Source organism: Lampetra fluviatilis, chromosome 4 (assembly GCF_964198595.1).
Source record: "Lampetra fluviatilis chromosome 4, kcLamFluv1.1, whole genome shotgun sequence".
NCBI classification, from domain to species: Eukaryota; Metazoa; Chordata; class Hyperoartia; order Petromyzontiformes; family Petromyzontidae; genus Lampetra; species Lampetra fluviatilis.
This window is the reverse complement of record NC_136278.1, coordinates 7,570,779-7,595,098: the sequence shown is the minus strand read 5'-3', so window position 1 is coordinate 7,595,098 and position 24,320 is coordinate 7,570,779. Positions and strand designations below refer to the sequence as shown.

The 24,320-nt window shown below is 55.7% G+C and overlaps 1 protein-coding gene across 2 annotated transcripts; it reads left to right on the top strand.

Moving 5' to 3' along the window:
• Positions 1-1,884: 1,884 nt before the first annotated feature.
• Positions 1,885-23,708, top strand: LOC144931533 (cytochrome P450 26B1-like). 2 transcript variants are annotated; one of them, XM_078855485.1, is made up of 8 exons: positions 4,098-4,138; positions 4,313-4,364; positions 6,068-6,428; positions 11,081-11,305; positions 13,089-13,364; positions 15,261-15,416; positions 18,129-18,449; positions 19,785-23,708. In XM_078855485.1, the coding sequence occupies exons 3-8, from the start codon at positions 6,222-6,224 to the stop codon at positions 20,196-20,198; spliced, it is 1,599 nt and encodes a 532-aa protein (XP_078711611.1). In that variant the 5' UTR covers positions 4,098-4,138; positions 4,313-4,364; positions 6,068-6,221; the 3' UTR covers positions 20,199-23,708. The 2 variants fall into 2 exon arrangements, with proteins under 2 accessions (XP_078711612.1, XP_078711611.1); XM_078855486.1 differs by lacking the exons at positions 4,098-4,138; positions 4,313-4,364 and adding an exon at positions 1,885-2,202.
• Positions 23,709-24,320: the final 612 nt, after the last annotated feature.

Genomic DNA, 24,320 nt, shown 5'->3' with positions numbered 1-24,320 from the left:
AACGTCGCCTGTTGCACATTCATTTCCCACTTTATTTTCAGTCGCTCTCCGCAAACGGCGTTCCTGACGGATTTTTCAGGAGACGTTCACCCGAGACGGCCGATGGTCGAGAGAAATGACGGAATGGCAGCCACAAGGCGTGGAACGTGCCGGAGAGGACGTCGGCACGGGGAGACGGAGCGGCGATTTGGGACTCGTGATGCAGGCGGATTGTTGGTTGTGTCGTGAGTGACGGCGTCGGCTGGGGGATGCCAATCTACATCCAGCAGGAGATTGATCATGGCTGATGGAATATTTAGCTGATATTACGTATGAATTAATGCGTTCATGCATCGTTGGACAATAGTGCCCAGTATAGGAATATCTATATTATCACAGTGATAACTGCATATCTCCACAGAGCCTTAAGGAATTCCTCTCAATGCAATAAATAATACATCAGCCTACGGCCGATTGTCAATCCGCTGCTGGATGAAGGCCTCCCCACGCCGCGTGGGTCACGGGGTTTGTTTGACCATACTTCACCACGCAATCTCAGTGCGGGTTGTTGAATGGAGGGGGGGGGGGGTGGATGAACCAAGAGCCGGTCGAGTTAGATCACTCGCCACTGATGTTACCCGTGGCCGCGATTACAACTCCCCGGTTGCCGCCGGGTTCATAGCGCAGGGCGCGCTGTCCACTCGCGCCACCGCTCTGACACTCGTTGTCATCAAACGGCACCTTCAGTTGGCGTGCGCGGTGCGCGCGTCCGTGCGGTGCGCGATTTCACGGTCACGGAGTTACCGCGTGTGATCGCATGCCGTACGAGTGAGGATAGGCGGCGAGTAATAAATGGGCTCTCATCATTTAGAGGGGTTTTTTTGTCGTTAAAAGCCGCCACCACCACCCGACACGGCCAACTGGTGAGGGTTGTCACGTAAACGGAACGTGGCCAATTCGTCACTCGAACAGCACTCCGGCGTGTCGGAGACCAAAGCCATTTAACGTTTATCCGGGGAGACCTGCGTCCCCTACGCTGTAATTCCGTTACCGTTGAATTGCGAATACTGTATAGCATACGCGTGTGAACGTATACAATATAATATATAATTATAAATGTACATATATACGCGGTGTGTATATATATGCAATTAAAAACAAATATTCCCACCATACAGAATAGCCGTGTCCAGACTGTTGGGGAAAACTTCTGTCAAGGCCGGAGCGAGGAGGGGTGCGTGGCGGTGGTGCTGTGCCTAGCCCCACGCCCGTCCGCCTTTGTCTCCCCGGTGCTGATATATACATACAGCACCAGTTAGCCTACCTATTTCATGCTGAGTCGACCTAACGAGGACGCAGGACCGCTTGATACCTGATATAACTCGCCACTGATTTTTATTTGTTTTTATCCGCGGCCAGGAATCGATATTCGCCTGTTTCCAATGCGCAGTGCGCTAACCGCCGCGCCACCGCTCCTGCACGCACAAACAGACCGCATTGATCGAAGTGCAGCAGCAGCAGCGGCGGCGGCAGCGGCAGAAGTAGCAGCGATCTCAATCGACTCCTCGCAAACGTTGGACACTAATCGCATGCTCCGCTTAGCGACCTCACAAGGCTTGAGTGAACGGCACATGGCAGTGTCAGTGGAGGGGGGGAGGTGGGAGGAGGAGGAGGCGGGGGTGGTGGGTGGAGTGTTGGGGGTGGTGGGGGGGGAGGTAGTTGTGGTGGTGCTGGTAGTGGTGGGTGGGTGGAGGGGAGGGTGGTGGAGTGGTGATGGAAGCGATTGTGTATCGGGACGGTGGTGGTGGTGGTGGTGGAGGGGAGGAGGTGGTGGTGGTGGAGTACGTGGGTGGGAGGACGCGGATGGTGCCGGTGGTGGAGGCAATGGCGTGTTGGGAAAGTGGTGGTGGTGGTGGATGGGAGGGGTTGGTGGTTTTGTCCAAACGCGTGCTGAACCGCAAGGAGGGCAGGAGTTATACCTTCGCTGTGTGTGTATGTATGTGTGTCGGCGTGTGTGTGCGTGCATGTGTGTGTGTGTGAGTATATATATGCAGGATAAGGCACGTCATACTAGTAGGTGTTTCCATGGTGATTCGCTTTATAAAAGTGATGGCAGGAGCCAACTTCGTCTGTCCATGCAAGCAGGGACGAGACAGAGCTGTAATCATCACCACCACCACCAACTTTGAAGCGAGCTCTCTCTCTTCGCTCCACCTTTACCAAGTGAGTCCATCCCTCTGTCATTGTCGCATTCGACTTAAAATACAGCTTGCCCGGCGCACGCCCATTAGACATTATTAGTATCATGCTCAGGTTTTCTTTATTGTACAACATTTTGATTCGTTAAAAGTAAAACAAAAAAGTTCCAATGTATTGCCTGATTCTACGATTATGTATGCTTCAACCAACCCGCATGGTCAAACAGCCCGCAATTCCGACACAATTACCGTGCTATTTATTTGCGAGTGTCTTGTTTGTGTGGTTGTTTTTATTTGATATCACGTCGAGTGCGGATGGCTTTTTAAAAAGTTACGAGGCGGGTCGTGGTCACTGGCTCGAGTCTCCGTCTCGTGAGCGAGACAACGTTGTGAATGTTTCCAAGGGTCTATGATGATGATGATGATTTATTTTAGTAATTAAACAAACAACAAAGCACCCGCTTGATGAACTTTATGTGCGTGAAAACCGATGGACTTAACTGAATCAGTTTTACTTTCTTATCAAACTTCCGAAAAAAAGTTTTCCGTATTTTGATTGCTAATAATTTTGGCAAAAAAAAAATCGCATCTTCCTCTTTAATGCATTGTACAAACGATCGCAACTTTTGTCAACACGCTGACATTTAAAAAGAGAGAAGTGGTTACGAACTTTGCAGCAGGTGGTGAGAGAGGGCATTCATTTTAACTTCTCAATTGACTTTACGCAAAACACGTAACATACGTCAACACTTGAGAGATAGAGAGAGAAACATCACACCGACAACGCAACCCAAGCACCGAGATCTTCTGCGAGTCTGTGCAAGACAATCAACCAACCACCTTACTTACCTTTTCAAAACCAAATCGCGCATCATCGCAGTCGCATCCGCATCAAACGACCACGGGCTTAATGATCGATGCCCCGCCGCTCAACATCTCAGCCGAGAGCTAGCAAACTCCTCCGCTCTGCGAGCCGGCGAAATCGTCGACATCGTCCTTCCGCGGTGCAGCCACAGGTCCACCACTTCGCGAGCCTCCGTCTTGCTCGGCAAATCTCGCGTCTCTCCTCGACACCACCCGCTCGCCCCGCACGTACCCGCAGTGCGAACCGCGCGCGTTTGACCGCAGCGATTAAGTAAGCAAGCAAGCGGGCGACGCGTTTGTCTGTCCGTCCGTGCGTCTTTGGTACGCGGCGGGAAGAGTGAGCCGACTCGGTGAGTCTGCGGCCGCTAGGTGGTACTGTTTGGTTTTCTGATTAAAACACCCAACAACAACAACAACACACGGATTGATGTTCTTTCGCTTCTCCCCCCCCCCTTTACTCTTTCCCACGCGGCGTTCCGCCGAAATGCGGACTTAAGAATTGTCTCACCGTGATCGCTAAGCGCCGAGATGCAGGCCGCGCGCGTCGGAATCTCGAGCCGTTTTGCTGATGCTGTTGCTGCTGTTGCTGCTGTTGCTGCTGCTGCTGTTGCTGCTGCTGTTGCTGCTGCTGTTGCTGCTGTTGCTGCTGCTGCTGCTGTTGCTGCTGCTGTTGTTGCTGCTGCTGTTGTTGCTGCTGTTGCTGCTGTTGTTGCTGCTGTTGTTGCTGCTGCTGTTGCTGCTGCTGCTCTTCGCTCGTGATGCACGCGCAAGGCGGCGGGGGGGGGGGCAGCCGTGACTCGGCACGCCGAGGACACGTCCGCCTCGTTCGCCTTTCTTCCACTCAACACGATCGCTCCACCGCAGGCAGCCTCGTGCGCAACCGAGGCTACGATAGCAACGGACACAATCCGTCGATCCGATGTTCATCGCGTGGCCGTGCGCGCGCGTGTGCGATGAACGAGGGCGGCGCGTGTGTCCATGCGTACAAACAACACACGCCTCGTTCGTTTTACGCGCACACACACACACAAACTCGAAAAGTTCGCTCCGAGAAAAGCGCCCACATCGCGCAGGGAGCGCGCACAGTCAATGCAAAAGTGCTGTCACCAGTTGCACGTGCGTGCGCGCGTGTGTACACAAACATAACGAACTCGAGTTGGCGTTAACTAAAGTCTAAATGAACAAACGTATATTTCTTTAGACACATAAATCAGATCCGACGAGCGCTGCTTTATTGCACCGCTTCTTGCCTCCCCCCCCACCTCCTCCAGCACCTCCGATTAGCACGGCGCGAAAGAAGTTCAACATACAGACAGACAGTTCGTACGTACATGATGCAATCCGAGCGCACGATCTCGCCGCGCGCTCCAAGTCACACGCAGACGCGAGCTGATAAACGCGCGACTTCGACACGCCGGGTGCAGCCGGAGAGTTGCCGATCTCTCTCTCCGTGCAACTCTGGAGCCCCGCTTGGCACCGCCGCTGCTGCTGCTGCCGCTGCTGCCGCCACTGCTGCCGCTGCTGGAGACTCTCCATGTTGACAGTCTATAGGGCTATTCCGTTTCATTGCTGGCTCCGGCTTGCGGGTGGCGCGGACTACGATGTGTGCTGCGCTGTTGGCAGTGGTGGTGCCGCTGCTGCTGCTGCTGCTGGCGCTGTGTTAAGAGTGAGAGTGGTGGCGGTAACGACGGTGGCGGTGACGCCGCTGGTGACGATTGCCATGCCGGTCGCGAGTGTTCGTGGAGATGGTCAGAGTGCTGAGTGGTGCGAGTGGCGCGTGAGCTGGTGACACTCGTGGTTCTGGTGTCGGTGGTGCTGACGATGATGGTACTGGTGCGGTGGTGTCGATGGTGCTGACGATGACGGTGCTGGTGGGGGTGGTGCTGACGACGGGGTGGTGTCGATGGTGCTGACGATGACGGTGCTGGTGGGGGTGGTGCTGACGACGGGGTGGTGTCGATGGTGCTGACGATGACGGTGCTGGTGGGGGTGGTGCTGACGACGGGGTGGTGTCGATGGTGCTGACGATGATGGTGCTGGTGGGGGTGGTGCTGACGACGGGGTGGTGTCGGTGGTGCTAACGATGATGGTGCTGGTGGGGGTGGTGCTGACGACGGGGTGGTGTCGATGGTGCTGACGATGATGGTGCTGGTGGGGGTGGTGCTGACGACGGGGTGGTGTCGGTGGTGCTAACGATGATGGTGCTGGTGGGGGTGGTGCTGACGACGGGGTGGTGTCGATGGTGCTGACGATGACGGTGCTGGTGGGGGTGGTGCTGACGACGGGGTGGTGTCGATGGTGCTGACGATGATGGTGCTGGTGGGTGTGGTGCTGACGACGGGGTGGTGTCGGTGGTGCTAACGATGATGGTGCTGGTGTCGGTCGTGCTGCTGCCGTTGGCGGTAACGACAACAGCACACGTTGACGAGCGATGCGAGTTGATGGTGCCCGATGTTGACGGCGAGTCGGGGGAATCCCCTCGGTCTGCGCGGTGTGACGACAACCCGGGCGCGAGCAAGAGACTCGTAGCGTGTCTCCGCGCACTGCGCTCAACTCGCGGAAGCGGCGGCAGCAGCATCAGTAGCAGCGGCAGCAGCGCCGACCCCCTGTGCAATATAAACCAAGCCCCTGCCTCGACGAACCCCCCCCCACCACCACTCACTCGCATATGACAACACGATGTCCACCTCTCTCTCTCTCTCTCGTGTCTCATGGCAGAGCGGCACCGGCAAAATTAGCAGCGCCCGCGAATGTTTGACATCCCAGAGACGTTCGTCCCAAACTCACGGCGACAACCTCGAAACTTTCCCCGTACGCGCGCGCGCGCGTTTCGCCGTGCGCAAAGTCGCACGCGAAGCAGGACGCGTCCTGTCCACGAACATTACGCGCGTGTTCCTTTATTGACCGTAGTTCTGTTGTGCTATTCGAACCAACTCCCCCCCCCCCCCGATCCCGCCCCCGCCCTCCAACTCCCTCTTCCGCACCTCCTCATCCGTCGCCTTTGCCTGATCCGATCGACCACCAAGCAACCCCACCAACCTTCAACAACCGCCCGCCGGCAACTCAACTCCGTGGCGCCCGACGCGGAGCAGGGGACCCAGCGCGCGCCGGCGACGTGAGACGCCGCAGGGAGACGACAGAGAGAGATCGACAGAGAGCGCGAGAGAGAGCGCAAGAGCGATGCTTCTGCTACCCAGCCTCGACGCGGTGTCGGCCGCGAGCACCGTCACCGCGTGCCTCGCCTCGCTCGTGCTCCTCGTCACCGTCGTGCAGCAGCTGTGGAGGCTCCGCTGGGCGGCGGGCAGAGACAAGAGCAGCGCGCTGCCGCTGCCCAAAGGCTCCATGGGCTTCCCCGTGGTGGGAGAGACGTTCCACTGGATGGTGCAGGTGAGGCGGCTGGAGGAGGAGGGAGTTGCCGGGGTTGATGGATGAGTTGCGGACGCGCGCGCGGCTCGATTGTTGCGTTAATGCGCGCGTTCCTCGCTCCACGCTCGCTCCCCACTCGCTCACTCACGCTCCCCACTCACTCACTCACTCACACTCACTCACGCTCGCTCCCCACTCACTCACACTCACTCACACTCCCCACTCACTCACGCTCGCTCCCCACTCACTCATACTCACTCATTCACACTCCCCACTCACTCACGCTCCCTACTCACTCACGCTCGCTCGCTCTCCACTCACACTCACTCACACTCCCCACTCACTCACGCTCGCTCCCCACTCACTCACGCTCTCTCACGCTCTCTCACGCTCTCTCACGCTCGCTCCCCACTCACTTACGCTCCCCACTCACACTCACTCACTCACACTCACTCACTCACGCTCCCCACTAACTCACGCTCCTCACACACTCACTCACTCACGCTCTCTCGCGCTCCCCACTCTGCTCACTCACTTACCCACTCACTCGCTCACTCACTCGCTGACGCTCGCTCCCCACTCACTCACGCTCCCGACTCACTCACGCTCCCCACTCCGCTCACGCTCCTCACTCACTCAAAAACCCACTCACTCGCTCACTCACTCACTCACGCTCCCCACTCACTCACGCTCCCCACTCACGCTCCCCACTAACTCACTCACTCACGCTCTCTCACGCTCCCCACTCCGCTCACTCACTTACCCACTCACTCACTCGCTGACGCTCGCTCCCCACTCACTCACGCTCCCCCACTCACTCACGCTCCCCACTCCGCTCACGCTCCTCACTCACTCACAAACCCACTCACTCACTCACGCTCCCCACTCGCTCACTCGCGCTCCCCACTAACTCACTCACTCACGCTCCCCACTCACTCGCTCACTCACTCACGCTCCCCACTAACTCACTCACGCACGCTCACCACTCACTCACGCTCCCAACTCACTCACTCACATACCCACTCACTCACTCACGCTCTCTCACGCTCCCCACTAACTCACTCACGCACGCTCACCACTCACTCACGCTCCCCACTCACTCATGCTCCCCACTAACTCACTCACGCTCCCCACTCACTCACTCACGCTCTCTCACGCACCCCACTCCGCTCACTCACGCTCGCTCCCCACTCACTCACGCTCGCTCACTCACTCACGCTCCCCACTCACTCACGCTCGCTCGCTCTCTCACGCTCCCCACTAACTCACTCACGCTCCCCACTAACTCACTCACGCACGCTCACCACTCACTCACGCTCCCCACTCACTCATGCTCCCCACTAACTCACTCACGCTCCCCACTCACTCACTCACGCTCTCTCACGCACCCCACTCCGCTCACTCACGCTCGCTCCCCACTCACTCACGCTCGCTCGCTCACTCACGCTCCCCACTCACTCACGCTCGCTCGCTCTCTCACGCTCCCCACTAACTCACTCACGCTCCCCACTAACTCACTCACGCTCTCTCACGCACCCCCCACTCCGCTCACTCACTCACGCACGCACTTGGAACGCCGCCAAGGCCACAGTGGTGAATATGTCGACTCCGGATTCGATGTTTGTCGACGCGGCGCGTTACCACGCCAGCGACTCGGGACGACGTCGCAACGACGAATCGTCCCGCGTGCAGGTGCCCCGCATCGCGAGACCGCTTGGGAGGAGGGGGGGGGGGGTCGTCGTCCAGCAGTGGATTGATCACGGCCAATGATGGTAACACTTTAGGCAGCAGCAGCAGCAGTTTGCTTGTTGTTCTTTCTACATCGAGTTGGCGGTGAGGACCGCGCTTCTCCGTGACTCTGGGGACCTGGAGGCTCGCGGGACACTCGCGGGAGGGCGGTCTCGTCCGCGCTCTTCGCTCCCCGTGCGCGATGCACAGGCGCAGCAGGAGGCAGCAACAGCAAGTCGACACCGTCGATTGCTCCGCATGATTCTTCAGCAACATTTTGTCAATCCGCTGCTGGATGAGAGCCCCCCACCCCGCCCACCCCGTGCCGTGCCGTGCCACGCGGCGTAGTCGGTCGCGATTTTAGGAGCGCGCCACGTGGGTGATCACCACCGCCGATGTCCGCTGCGCCACCGATTTCCTCGCCCCCCCTCCTCTCCTTGAGCGGCCCAACACACCGACAGAGACTCAGAGAGGCGTGCGAGACTGTTGGGGTGGGGTGGGGTGGGCAGCGCGAACACGCCCGGCCGTATTTGTCTCTCGGGCGGTGACGTCACTCGCTGGCGTTCGCCTCGAGCGGGAATCGAACTCGGGTCGCCGGGGTCTCGTAACCGCTTGCTGGTACCGCCGCTTGCAACGTACAGCCCAGATATATACATTGCACACACACACACAGCCCAGATAGATACATTGCACACACACACACGTGCAGCCCAGATAGATACATTGCACACACGCATGTGTTACCCTGACACTATCAAAGGCAAAGACAAAGATTCCCCCCGTATAGCCTGTAACAGACTGTTGGGGCAAGTGCTGTTAGCCAGCACCTATGAAGGCCGGCACGGCACACGAGGGGGTGGGTGGGTGGTCAACACCACGCCGGGCCGCCTTTGTCTCTCCAGTGGCGATGTACTCATTTGAGGCTGAGTCGACCTAGGGGAGGCCCAGGACCGGTTCAGATAATCGTCACTGGGTGTTGGTGGCCGTGAGCGGCGAATCGAACTCGGGTGCGTTGCGCAGCGATGCTGACCGCTCCACCACCGCTCCCCCCACACAGCAGCACGCACCAACACACAATCACACACCCTGCTGACAACACCCACTGACACACTCACACACCCTTCTGACAACACCCACAGACACACCCACACACGCGTCGTAGGGCCTGGCTATCCACACACGTCTCTGTCTCTCTCGACACGTCACCCATCAATAAGGCAAACATCCACCAACCTACTCGCAGCTGTACACCCAACCACAAAGATAGACAAAGATCCCCCGTATAGCCTTAACAGACTGTAGGGGCAAGTGCTGTTAGCGAGCACCTATGAAGGCCGGAACGGTACACGAACGAGGGGGTGGGTGGCCAGGACCACGCCCGACCGCCTTTGTCTCCCCAGTGGCGATGTTTACACACCGCACCAGGTACTCATTTAAGGCTGAGTCGACCTAGGGGAGGCCCAGGACCGGTTCAGATAATCGTCACTGGTTTTAGCCGTGAGCGGGAATCGAACTAGGGTCGCCAGGTTCATAGCGCAGCGCGCTAACCGCTACACCACCGCTCCCCACGCACACACACAGACACACACAGACACACACAGACACACACACCCACACACACCCACACACACCCACACCACCACAAGTTGCTGTTTGCGAGCCGACACGATGCATGAGAACTACGAATAGGTTTCATCCTTTCTGGCAATAAAACAGTTGCGTTAAGGTGTTAAAACTCCAAACTGAATCCCCTTTATCAAGGAATCCAGTCTGTATTAACCGACACGCAATTTTGATGAACGTGCAAACAATAAAAAAACATGCTCTGATAAAATAATAATAATTAAAGATGCATTGTCTTTGAAACTGATTGGTCCGCACCAGAGACAGCTTTCTTTTTGAGCCTCGTTCTTAAACGGTGTTAGACCAGAGGACGCCTTTTGTTGCCAGAAAAAAGGGGAAAAAACTATTCTCATATTTTGGTACTGGCAAAGGAGGTCCCATAAGGCGAACATCTTAAAAGTTTCGAAGACAATGCCATATATAATTATCAGAGCGTGTTTTTGTTGTTGTTTGCTTGTTCACCGCAAGAACTGTGTGTGGTTAATGCAGCCATTAAGATGTTTTAACACCTTAACACAACTACTTTATTGCCAGAAAGGATCAAACCTATTCTCATATTTTACTAAACTTGCAAGAAAGGTTCCATGTTACGGCGCATGAGTTCGGTTGGGTCGCCTCGAAACCACGCCCGGCCGCCTTTGTCTCCTCCATAGTGGCGATGTTTACACGTCCGCGCACAAGGTACTCAATTTGAGGCTGAGCCGACCTAGGGCCGGGCCCAGAACCGGTCATTGGATTGTGGCGCAGTTTGCGCAAAGCACTGCCGCTCCAAAGACAAAGGTCCCCCGCGTAGACTTTAACAGGGTGTTGGGGCAAGTGCTGATCGCGGTCACCGATGAAGGCCGTGCCGCGGCCTTCAAAGGATGGGTGGCCAGTTCCACGCCCGGCCGCCTTTGTCTCCCTGGCAGCGATGTTCACACACCGCAACAGGTACTCATTCGAGGCTGAGTCGACCTAGGCGTCAACCCAAGGTCGGGTCAGATAATCGTCACTGGTGCTGGCCGTGAGCGAGATTCGAACTCGGGTCGCCCGGGTTCGCAAAGCGACGCACCCTACGAACCCACGCTACCGCTCCCACGACCGCCTTTGTCTCCCCGTTGGCGATGTTGACACACCACCGTACCAGGTACTCATTTGAGTACGAGTCGACCCAACAGGACGCTGCTCAGACAATCGTCACCGACGCCTCGCCGCTGAGCGGGATTAGAACCCGGGTCTCCGGGTAACGCTATAACCGCTGCGCGACCACCGGCACATCCCTCGCCGCTAACTCACCGTGTGTTTGTGTGCGGGGTGGTGGTGGTGGTGGTGGTGGAGCGCAGGGTTCACGCTTCCACGCGTCTCGCCGGGAGCGCTACGGCAACGTGTTCAAGACGCACCTGCTGGGACGGCCCGTGGTGCGCGTGACGGGCGCCGAGAACGTGCGCCGAGTGCTCATGGGCGAGCACGCGCTCGTCAGCTCGCAGTGGCCGCTCAGCACCCGCCTCTTGCTGGGAGCCAACAGCCTGGGCATGTCCGTGGGCGACGCGCACAGGAACAAGCGCAAGGTAACACCACCACCACCACCACCACCACCCCAGCTCCCTCTCCAAGTACGCGTCGCGACGCTAAGTGGCGGTGCGGGGTGAGACAACGCAGCCGCGTCCACCGCGGCTGCGTTGTCTCACCCCGCACCGCCACTTAGCGTCGCGACGCAATGTGTAAATGCTGTACTCCGTGCGGTGGCTTGAGCGATGTAAGCGTGGTCGTGGCGCAAGGAATGAAATGGGGCCCCCCATTTGGATTTCCCCCTCTGGACCATGGACCCCGTGGGGGGGGGGGGGGGGGGAACCCCCTCTGGACCACGGGAGAGAGAGCGGCCCTCGGGAAAACAGACACTGCGTGCGGGCTTGCAGGAGGCACGCCAAAACGCGGCGATGTTTTGTGCGCCAGGCGAGGTGGCACCTCGGGGCTGTCACGTGTGAGGGTGTCCGAAGGCTCGCCGCTGCTGGGCAGGAGGAGGGTTCACGGGGCAGACTCCCCAGGTGCCATGGGTTGACCGGCGGCCGTGATGGCCAAATGAAATGAAATAAAATAAAAACTCCGCTGCGTTTTAGCCGCCCGGCGCTCCGCTTGGCACGCGCGCAAAACTTTTCAGCTGCCTCAAAACTTCGCGGCCACGCTCTTTGCCCCGCTGCCGCACTGAGTCGCGACCTAGGGAGAGGGTGGGGGCGAGAGGGAGAGAGGTGGGGGGCTAGTTCGGTCACTGAACGGCACGGAGGAGAGTTCGTCTGTCCTAGCTTGTGAACAGTGAGGGCTTGAGAACCATCATGTCATATTGGCCGGAACGCCCTGGGAATAACGTTTCCACGCCACGCCCATTCTATGAACAGATTTATGTAGGTAGAAACCTGTTCATAGGATTATAGGAAGACACGTTGCCGTATTCTTGGAGTATTTTTAGTAAGGCGTACCTTGTACACGAGCGTAGAATCTAGGGGTATACTCGGAGCAAGTTTTGACTTTGTGGTTCACACCCTGATGACAATGATGAGAAGCAATAAACGTGGTTCAGAGGCCAGAGATCTGAGCCAGTGCCACAGAGATCCTGGAATCGAATCCGTGTGAAGGTTGTCGAGTGGTGTAAGGGTTAGAGATATTGAGCCAGCACCACCAACACCTGGGTTCGAATCCAGGTGAAGGTGCCCAGGTGGATTACGGGTTAGTGACATTGAACCTGCGCCAGAGTCAAGGTGAAGGTGGCTAGGTGGGTGAGCGATTAGGGCTTTGAGCTGGCACCACTGAGTCACTGGGGTCACACCTGGATTTCAGCCAGCTACGATTAAACCGGGTTCTCAAGTCTAGTGAGATAATGGTCTCAGCCCAATCACCAATGGCTGCACAAAAGACCACCACTTTGAAAATTGTGTTTTCATTAAAAATGGCTTATTCCAGGTCTGGGAATGAAACAAAAAGGCAATTTTACGTGCAGCAAATAATGCACGAAGGGCATATTAAGACAGGTCTGTATTTATAGGCCTATTAAAGAAGATTCAAAAGTAGTTATGTAATGTTACCTTCCAAGATCCTTCTCTGACATGCGCTGATACACTGCTAGCTGCAAGAATTTTGGATGGAAATGTCTTCATATCATCACAAGATAATGCTCATAGCACAATGCGGGAAGGCGGTAGCAGCAGCAGCCACGCGATGAGCCGCCACCAACAATCGCCCATTGTAATCAGCCAAATAACGAGCGTTTACAATCGGAACACGATTACGAAATCCCTGACCTCACCGCCGTTAAACTCCCCCCCCTCCCCTTCCTCCCCCTGCCCACCCTCCCTACAGGTGATGGCGCAGGTGTTCAGCCACGCGGCGCTGGAGGGCTACCTGCCGCAGGTGCAGCAGATGGTGCGCGCTGCCGTGTCGCGCTGGCGAGACTGCCCCGGCGTCGTGACGGTGTACCCCGAGTGCAAGACACTGACGTTCCGCGTGGCGCTGCACGTGGTGGTGAGCTCGCGCATCGCGTCCCACGAGGAGGCGCTGCTCGCCGACGCCTTCGAGCAGTTCGTCGAGAACTTCTTCTCACTGCCGCTCGACGTGCCCTTCAGCGGCCTGCGCAAGGTGAGGAGGAGCGAGGAGGACGGAGGGCGGAGGGCGGCCCGCGTGCGTGCGTGCGTGGCGACACGGTGGGGCACACCCCGGGACTACTGTCCACACCAACGATGAATTTGTCCAACCCCGACCACGGGATCTGTCCACCCCAACCCGCACTCCTGTCCACCCCCCCACCCCCAAATCTGTCCACCCCACCACGGAATCTGTCCACCCCACCACGGACTCTGTCCACCCCACCCCGCACTCCTGTCCACCCCCCCACCCTCGAATCTGTCCACCTCACCACGGACTTTGTCCACCCCACCACGGACTCTGTCCACCCCAACCCGCACTCCTGTCCACCCCACCCCCAAATCTGTCCACCCCAACTTGGACTCTGTCCACCCCACCCCCGACTTCTGTCCACCCCACCACGGAATTTGTCCACCCCACCGTGGACTCCTGTCCGGGGTGGGGTGGACGTACCGATGAAGTTACTTTATTTTACGTACACTTACATCTTCGCAATGGGAAAGGGTTCGTCGCGAGAAGACGTGGGCACGCTCGAGGCGTCGTGTTGACGGACTGCCGAGAACGACGAGCGGTCTCGGGCAGTGCACGTCGCTCGTAGGGACGATGATCCCGCACCTACGATTTTCATGGTTGGCTACGTACGGCGCAAAAGAAGTTGAACACACACACACACACGTGTCCACTGTAGAGACGGAGCGATGAGATCGGCCTCGTGGCTCACAGACAGGAGCTCGACGGGTGGAATTCATCCGGCAGTGGATAGAACATGCCTGAACGCGGTGATTTTCGTGAATGTGTTCTTTTTTTTATTGTCATCGTCAATGTTTGTGTTTAGTTTGTTGTCCTTCCCCCCCGCCGCATCTCCAATTGTCACGGTTGTCTAAGTACGGTGCGAAAGAAGTTCAACATGCGTACATACGTTAACGATTAAAGGGGGTGTTTGTGGTCGACTGGAGAGGAACGGCGCACGTTTTCTCACTCGTATGTCAACCCCGCCATCGGCAGAAGTGTAGACCCTGAAAGTTCATTTCAGTTTGCTCATCGCCCTTTGGCTGTCCCATACCGAGAAGGGATTTAATAATAGCCGAGTGCCGTGTCGAGTCTTGCGCGATTCAGTCAAGCCCGGTCAAGCCTTCCCCGTCAATGAATCTTGTTTTGGTTCGATGAGCCGCAGGAGAAAAAAAATATATCTATTTATCAGAAGAAGAGGAAGAAAACTACTCCGTGGGTTTAGATATTTCCCCGCTGTCACTCGTACTCAGGGCGAGAACCGTCCGCAGGATTTAGAGTTTGCAATCGATGCAAATTTACCCGCGCTGTGCGACCGTGGTTCGGTTCGCGGCGCAACGTGGAGCGGACTCTGCGCGCTTTGACCTCACGACAGCGGCCAGGACTCACGCCCGGGAGATGGAGCGATGAAGTCAGCTCGTTCCGCAGCAGTTAGATGGAACGTTGCATCTCGATAAAATATGTTCGCAACTTAGACACCGTGGGTATGTTGTGTTTCATTATTGAGATTTGAACTACCGTGCCTGATATGCAGTAGGTCATTGGTTCGAACCAGACCCTGACGCCTGTAGATTTGAAGTTTGCATGTCTCCCTCCCCGTGGTCGCGTAGATTTTTCTCTGGATCCTCCAGGTTTTTCCCTCCACATTTAGAAACATACGTTTAGAGTATTTGTCTGCTCTAACTTTCTACGTGACAAGTCACTTCGTTGAGCTATCATTTGTGGGCAGGTCGCTTGTAAAACGAACTACACAGCTCAGTGGGCCTTACCTGGTAAAATGAAATGTAGTTCAGTCGTTTTAGTTTACTTGCTGCTCTGAATGAGAGTGGCTTCACCATCCACCCCTGACTCTGTGTCCCCCCCCCCCCCCATCTGCCGCAGGGCCTCAAGGCCAGGAAGGTGTTGCACGGTTACCTGGACAAGCTCCTTCGCGACAAGCGCGAGCGGCCGGAGCTCAAGGAGTCCCAGGACGCCATGGACATCCTCATCAGCAGTGCTAAGGAGCATGGCAAGGAGATGTCCATGCTGGAGCTGAAGGTGAGAGGACGCAGATCTTCTCCAAAAACCCGCGGCGGTCGTCATCCCTGTCAGCCACGCAGAGCCTCTCCGCCTCTCAGATTTAGTTTGATTCTCCTTGCCGACGTCTGTACTTATGTGCGTTGAACTTCTTTCGCATCGTACGTAGACAACCGTGCGAATCGGAGGCGCAGGGGAAGGATGACAAACTAAACACACAAAAACGGGAATGTGCAGTGATTGAAAACGTTTTCTTTTCGGCATCACTGGTGGTGGTGGCGATGCACGTGGTCTGTAATCCTGCAGTGCGGAGGCGAGGGTTCTGGGAATCACACAAATGTTGTGGGCGTTGAGGTGCCATACCCTGACTCGCCAGAAGGTGGCACCAGCAAGTGGACAAAATCGCCATCTGTTTGCATCTGTACGGGGATAGAGTGCAGCTCCCTCGCACAATGGTATTTGTTTTCTTTGGGTGCTCTGGTTTCCTCCCACTTGTGTAATAAGCATCTCACCAATAATTGGCTGACATCTTAAAATAAAACCCCAATGTAGCGGGACACTCGCCAAAAGAGTAAATACGTGCATTTGAAATCTTTATTATAATCACGATAGAATTAAGCTTTCTAAAAGCACTCCATTCCCATCTCGCTCGCCTCTTCGCTTCGTTATTTTTATCCCGGTCCATAGTGTTTTTTTTGCAAAAAAAATCAATACGCGGCGGGAGTCATTTGAGCTTTTTTTTGTGGTGGGGCAGTTGCGGTACCCTGGTCAGCTGACCGGTCAGTGCCGTGGAGGGTTCATGGCGTGGTCCACGACCACTGCTGAAGCGCGTCGCGTGAACGGGCCGATTTGCAGACGCGATAGGCGGGTGGGCGCGCGGGTGCCGACACGTCGGGCACGTGTTGCTCACGCTGCGAGCGCGGGAGCGTTGGCATCGGGTGATGACGAGGCTGAATCCCTGGCTACCGCTGGATTCCCCCGCTCGTCCCCGGTTCCTCCCCGCACCTCCTAGTCGTCGTCGTCGTCACTCTGTTCCTCTCTACGAGAGCGAGCGAATACTCTGCGACGCTTTACAAGTTCAAATTAGTGTCACACTGGTCAACAACAAAAAACATTTTTTTCTGGCCTGGACTTTTGCGGCTGTTTTAGACTAATGTCAGGGTGCTGATTCCAATATCTTATCTCAGATTTGCTCTATCACATCTCATTTTATGCTATCGGCATACCCCATTTTCATTGATTTTACCCGAAATTAACTCTGTCACTTATGATTGAAAGTTGTTGCGAGTCAGTGACTGTTTTAGTGTTAAAATATGGTGTTGTATTTTTAGGAGAGTGTGTTTATAATATAATTTTATGTAGATATCCACATTTATTTAATATTTTTCTTCTGCAGTTTTTATTGAAAATGCAATATTTGATATCTCAAAAACCTGATGTGATAGACAAAAACCAGATTTGGAATCAGCACATTAAAACCGTTGGAATACCTTATGCCAGAAAAAGTGTATTGACTAGTGTTATTGTTAGCCTCCCCAAGAAATATGCAAACGTTGGTTCAACGTTGGCCCAACGTGACACGCTTACCGGGCTCTTCCATCTTCGTGCAATTGCATCGAAGTTTTGACCCGCTCTGCATGTGAACAAATACAAAGACAAATACATCTCCCGTATAGCCTTGACAGACTGTTGGGCAAGTGTTGCTAGCGAGCGCCTATGAAGGCCGACACATGGCAAGCGAGGTCAGGAAGATGGAGGGGGGTGGTTGGCCAGCTCCTCACCCAGCCAGCTTTGTCTCCCTAGTGGCAATGTTTATTTATTCACCGCCCCTGGTTATTCATTTGAGGCTGAGTCAACCGAAGGGAGGCACAGAACCGGTTCAGATAATTCACTATGTAACACGATTTTGTTCCTTCGTAGTAAGTGTTATTTTCTAATTGCGTACGCCTCAAAAGTGCAAAAAATGGCTATTATTCCACACAAACTTTGCTTTTGTGACCCGGACTTGATGTGAAGGAATGACACAAATGCACACACCACGTTTTCTCATTGAAAATAGGTAAATTTCAAAATATCACTGTCCTGGTCACAAAAGCAAAGTTTGTGGGGAATTATAGCTATTTTATGCACTTTTGAGGCATAAGCAATTAGGAAACAACACTTACTACCCAGGAACAAAAAATAAATACATTTGTTACACAGTGTTATTAACGGAGTGGATTATTAACTTTGCTTTTGTGTCCTGGTCACAAAAGCAAAGTTTGGGGGGAATAATAATAATAATAATAGCCAGTTTCTGTCCGTTTGATGCATAAGCAATTAGAACATAAAACTTACTACCCAGAACAACCTTTATTTTTCTTTTTTTTGTGACACATCATTGTCATACTCTTAGGCTTTTTTCGGGCGAAGTCACGTAGGTAAAAAATGTAAATAAAATTAATAGAAGTAATAATAGAAATAAAATAATAAATCACGACGTTTCGGAGGCAACACAAACTTCCGTCATCATCGCCAGCCAACGCAGCCCTTTGCCCGCCGGTGGGGCTCATCACGCGTACACGCGCGCGTTCGTATGTAGAGCGCACACGCGCCTGTCCGTATGTAGAGCGCACACGCGAGTGCTGCCGTGGGTTTTCACAAGCGAGAGATGCAACCCACCCCGCTCCGCACACGCGCTCACCCCCCTGTACGCTCGCCCCCCTGTACGCTCTACTACGCACACGCAAAAAGGAAGCGGCCGTGGAGCTGATCTTCGCCGCGCACGCCACCACGGCGAGCGCCAGCACGTCGCTCGTGCTCCAGCTGCTCAAGCACCCCGACGCGCTGGCGCGCCTGCGGCGGGAGCTCGCCGATGCCGGCCTCGGCGGTGGCGGCGGTAGCGGCGGTAGCGGGGGGGTAGCGGCGGAGGCGGGAACGTCGGAGGGGCCGCTGCTCACCCTCGGACGCCTCGTCGGCCTGCGCTACCTCGACTGCGTCGTCAAGGAGGTGCTGCGCCTGCTGCCGCCCGTGTCCGGCGGATACCGCACGGCGCTCAAGACCTTCGAGCTCGAGGTTTGTTCCCTGTGGGGCCTGGGGGGGGGGCCGGTGGGGGGGGGTTTGCCCTCAAACTTTTGACTTTTGAGGCACCGGGGCTACAGGCCCCCCCTGAAACCTCTGCGTTAATCGGGCCCCGGATCGTTGTTACAGGTCACAGGTCATTGTTACAGGTCATAGGTCATTGTTACAGGTCACAGGTCATTGTTGCAGGTCACAGGTCATTGTTACAGGTCATAGGTCATTGTTACAGGTCATAGGTAGTTGTTACAGGTCACAGGTCATTGTTACAGATCACAGGTAATTGTTACAGATCACAGGTCATTGTTACAGGTCATAGGTCATTGTTACAGGTCACAGGTCATTGTTACAGGTCACAGGTCATTGTTACAGGTCATAGGTCATCGTTACAGGTCATAGGTAGTTGTTACAGGTCACAGGTCATTGTTACAGGTCACAGGTCATTGTTACAGATCACAGGTCATTGTTACAGGTTCGTTGATTGAGTGCTGCACGAGTCGAGTGGAACGAAGGCCGAGGGAAATGAAGGGCTGGCCGGGAGCAGGTCGGAGCTGACTTTGGAGAGTTGAACTTGATCGTGAAAAGTGACCAACACCCCCCCCGCCCCCGCCCCCCCACTGTGGCGGTGCGTACCACAGGCCGCTTGTCACACCACAGGCCGCTTGTCACGCGCCGCGCTGAGAGAACGACAGCTGCTAAGCGCATCGCACGAGCGTCACAAGTGGTGGCAGATTGGGGGAGGCTTTCATCTAGCAGTGGATTGATTATGACGATGATGATAGTGGTGGTGAGATATTATCTGCCTTGCCTGATATACAGGTGGTCGTGATTTCTCCCCGTGGTCGCGTGGATTTTTTCCCCGGGCCCTCCGGTTTTCCCCTCCACATTTAGAATCAACATCACGCGTTTAGAGCGTGATAAGCCACTTCGTCGAGCTATCATTTGTGGCCAGGTCGGTTCTAAAAAAAAGAGTGATATAGCTAAATAAATAAATATCTTTCCTTCGTTTCAAACTCCACATGCAACCGCATTCTATTAATTAAACTTTTTGTTTATTGTAGCAGGTAAGACCCAATGATCTGTATAGCTCTTTCAGAAGCGACCTTGCCACAAATGATAGCTCAATGAAGCGGCTTATTATCGCGTGGACATTTATCGCAGCCAAATACAGCAGGCATCGTCCAAGGTCGGGATTGAACCCACGGCCCTCCTGTACACCAGGCGAGGTAGTCAACATCTCCCAGCCCACCGCGGCGCCCACATCCACGCGCTTGACCGTCGCTATTTGCCCTCCGTCGCCCCCCCGCCCGCCCGCCCGTTCCCACCCCGCAGGGCTGCCAGATCCCCAAGGGCTGGAGCGTCCTCTACAGCATCCGCGACACGCACGAGACGGCGCCGGCCTTCAGCTCGCCGCTCGACTTCGACCCCGACCGCTTCGACGCGACGCGCGCCGAGGACTCGAAGGAGCGCTTCAGCTACCTGCCGTTCGGCGGCGGGGTGCGCAGCTGCCTGGGCAAGGAGCTCGCCAAGCTCATCCTCAAGGTGCTGGCCGTCGAGCTCGCCGGCGGCTGCACCTGGGAGCTGGCGAGCGCCGAGTACCCGCGCATGCAGACGGTGCCCATCGTCCACCCGGTGGACGGACTCCACGTGCGTTTCAAGGCCCTGCCCGCCGACGAGGGGGTCGAGAAGAAGCCGCTGGCGGCGGCGGCGGTTCAGGAGAGCGGCGGCGACGCCGAACGGGAGTGACTCCTCCCGCTCGGCGGATCCTCCCGCGTCACGGCGGACGGGGGGATGTGACGCGGAGAGACGACGGAGAGACGGAGGAGAGATGGTGTCGAGGTGTTATGTACCCCTTGCGCGCGTGTCTGTGTCTGTGGGTGCGGGGGGCGGCGTAGCGGTGAGGGTGCCGCGCTACGAGCCCGGCGACCCGAGTTCGATTCCCGCTCACGGCCACCGGCACCAGTGACGATTATCTGAACCGGTCCTGGGCCTCCGCTTGGGCGATTCAGCCTCAAATGAGTACCTGGTGCGGCGCGTTAACATCGCCACTGGGGAGACAAAGGCGGTCGGGCGTCATGTTGGCCACCCACCCTCTTGTGTGCCGTGCTGGCCTTCATAGGTGCTCGCTAACAGCACTTGCCCCAACAGTATGTTAAGGTTATACGGGGGATCTTTGTTTTTTTGTTTGGTTTATTAGGGCACTCTGGTTGCACCGTATGTGGATTAATAACGAATAATAATGCAAATTGTCCCAAGTTCGGATGTGTGTGTGTGTGTGTCCGTCTGTGTGTCTCTCTCACTATGTCTGCCTCGCTGCCTTTCACGTATTTTTCGCTATCTGTTTGGGTGTCCCTATTTGCAGTTGTTTGTCTCACTGCCTGTCCGTCTGCTTGGTTTGTGCGTCTGCACGTCTGTCCCTACTTAAATAAGACTTGGGTAGTTGTGAAGGTCTGAATATGCCTGTAAATGCTACTCCTTTGGTAGGACCCCGCTCTAAACATCGGACATCCCAAGCAGTTCCCTCCTGAAAACGAGCCTCGAAAGCCCGTACGCGAAGCGGCGGAGAGGGCCGGATGTGCCATTGTAGTTGACATCGCAATCGGCTGAGTAGGTTTGGAGGTCGCGGTTTGGGGGAGACTTTCATCCAGCAGTGGATCGAGTGATGGGTTCGGCATTGGGTAGGGATAGAGGCAACACGGAAGGTCCCGACGTGAAATCAAATGTCCACGTGTAGCTTCACTCCGGTGGGGGGGGTGAAATTAACGTAAGAAAAAAACAACCAATGTCAGTTTGTTAGTGGGTTTGTTGTTGTTGCTGTTACTTTACCATTCACCTTTATCAGTGGCCATGGTGTCGTGGTCAGCGCAACCAGACGAACGATCCAGAGGTCAAGAGGTCAACCGGTTCCACCTCCCGACGCTGCAGTCGAAACAGCGGCGGTGCAAGTGTCTTAGATTGACCCCCCCCCCTTGCCTCCACACCGCCTCTGTCCACCCAGCAGCAATAACGAGTGCTCCACGGTGCATCGGTGGGGTAAAGTGTGGGAAAACTCCCACCTCGTCCACGACGTTAGGCCAGCGTGGAAGAGTAGGCCAAATTACCACCCCCCCCCCCCGCTCCCTTAAATGGGGGCTCTCTCTGTAAGAGCCCCGTCAGAGGAACGCTCTCCTAGAGCTCTCCCAGTGGAGGCCAGCTGTGGAGAGAGCACGCGACCCCAGGAGCCGCTCTCGTCGTGTTTGCCGAAGCCGCAGATCGACCCACAACCACCAACACCACTCCACCCCACGCTGACTCACAACCACCACAACCACCACCACCCCACACCGACTCACCACCACCACCTTACGCCTACCCACCACCACCACTACCACTCCACCCAACGCTGACCCACCACCACCACCACCCCACGCCGACCCACCACCACCATTAACACCACCACCACTCCACGCCGACTACCCACCACCACAACCACCACCACCACTCCACCCCACGCTGACCCACCACCACCACCACCCCACGCCGACCCACCACCACCACCCCACGCCGACTCACAACCACCACCACCACGCTGACTCACCACCACCACCACCACCACTCCACCCCACGCCGCCCCGCCAGCACCACAACCACCACCACCACAATCACCACCACCACCACTCCACTCAACGCCGACCCACCACCACCACCCCACGCCGACTCACAACCACCACCACCACGACCACCACCACCACCCCACGCTGACTCACCACCACCACCACCACTCCACCCCACGCCGCCCCGCCAGCACCACAACCACCACCACCACAATCACCACCACCACCACTCCACCCAACGCCGACCCACCACCACCACCCCACGCCGACTCACAACCACCACCACCACGACCACCACCACCACCCCACGCTGACTCACCACCACCACCACCACCACTCCACCCCACGCCGCCCCGCCAGCACCGAAAGGCTCCGAACAGCGCCTGGCTCACTGACGCGACACCGTTCCACCTCCGCGCGAGTGAGTAGCGATGCGCCCGTAATCCGCTGTCGACGCGTTCGTGTCACTGGCGCTTTGGCAACTGCTCGCGAGATCGCCCTTCAGTAGCCGCGTCGATAAGATGTATAGAGGGGGAGGGGGGGGGTGCTGGTAAAGTTGAAGTAAAATATTTTATTTTTGTATAAGTATCCGGTATAGCGCTTAATGATGATGTCCAACGCTGCTGTAAAAACGCAGGATAAGTTGGCACGGTGGGGGGAGGGGGAGGGGGGTCACGTTGGGTTTAACGCAAAAGCCGCAAAGGGAACGTCGCAAGGACTTTCGGACCCGAGTGACATACCGAGACGGGCGATGAAGCAGTCTCGACACGTTGCATTGCATTGCGTGCATGACCCAACCTGTACATACGTTAGCACTTCATGTAGTCGACACTATCATCATAAGTTGTAACCAAACGATGTATTATTGTTGTTGTCGGTATTATAATTATTGCGTGCTATTATTGAGACCGCTGTCTGTTTCAGTATTGAGTCTGCATCCTGACGTGTATTTCCGCGGGTAGCTGACACGTGCGTTGTCCGTTACAAGATAGCCTTAATGAGAAATCACACACACACACGCGCGCACCCACACACACACGCGCGCGCACACACACACACGCATACACACACGCACACGCACGCACACACACACACACACGCGCGCACCCACACACACACACGCGCGCACACACACACACACGCACACACACACACACCCATACACACACGCGCGCACCCCCACACACACACGCGCGCACACACACACGCGCACACACACACGCACACACACATACACACACACGCGCACACACACACACACACGCGCGCACACACACACACACGCGCACACACACACGCGCGCACACACACACACACCCATACACACACACACACGCGCGCACCCACACACACACACGCGCACACACACACACACGCACACACACACACACCCATACACACACACGCACACACACACGCGCACCCATAGATTTCTATATTTGTACTTCGTGGCCTCGTCGTTACGGCATTGCGTTCGTTGTTTGTAAATAGAGCACATTTAGTGCCCTCCCTGTGTTTGTTTCTCAAGTATTCCCCCCCCCCACCCCCGACACCCCCCATCCCCCACCTTCTGTCCATTTACGCCAATATTGAACGTAAGTTCCCCCTAACGTATTTAATTAACATCGGCTGTGGATCGTGTTATTTAATAATTAAAAAACAACCCGACGTTATGACACGCTTGTGCGTCTTCCCTGCATGTCTCTGCGATGGGCTGGCGACTTCGCAATCTCTGTGTGTGTGTGTGCGCGCACGTGTGACAGATCTCAACGACGGATACTGTGACAGCTTCATCGCCATGAACCGCGTGTCCCGAGTGTTGTCACGTCCGAGTCGGTGGCTGTTGATCTGAGCGCGACAAAGTGAAATCGGTGGCCCTGAGAAGCTGTGGGAGTGCCCGCTGGGCGAGTCGCCCGATCAACCCACACGCTTCGCCGCCCAGTCGAATAGAAAAAGTATTTTTTTACGAGGAGTCATGTTTGCATAGACCACAATACCTGCAGTCATAATGCAAACAAAATCACAACTCTGATAATGTATGCACTGTCCTTGAAGTTGATTGGTCCACACCCGAGACAGCTTTTCTTAGAGCCTAGTCTCACATGGTGTTGGATCAGATGACGCCTTTTGGCTCTAAGGAAAGCTGTCTCGGGTGTGGACCAATCAACTTCAAGGACAGTGCATACATTATCAGAGTTGTGTTTTTTGTTTGCATTATGACTGCAGGTATTGTGGTCTATACAAACATGACTCCTCGTAAAAAAGGTGTCAGTTT

What these genes read in the sequence shown, in the direction of transcription:
- LOC144931533 (XM_078855486.1), top strand. Translation starts at nt 6,222, where the DNA reads ATGCTTCTGCTACCCAGCCTCGACGCGGTGTCGGCCGCGAGCACCGTC. An exon ending in CGTTCCACTGGATGGTGCAG is followed by an intron (nt 6,429 to 11,080) that starts GTGAGGCGGCTG and finishes GGTGGAGCGCAG; the next exon opens with GGTTCACGCTTCCACGCGTC. An exon ending in CGCACAGGAACAAGCGCAAG is followed by an intron (nt 11,306 to 13,088) that starts GTAACACCACCA and finishes CCCTCCCTACAG; the next exon opens with GTGATGGCGCAGGTGTTCAG.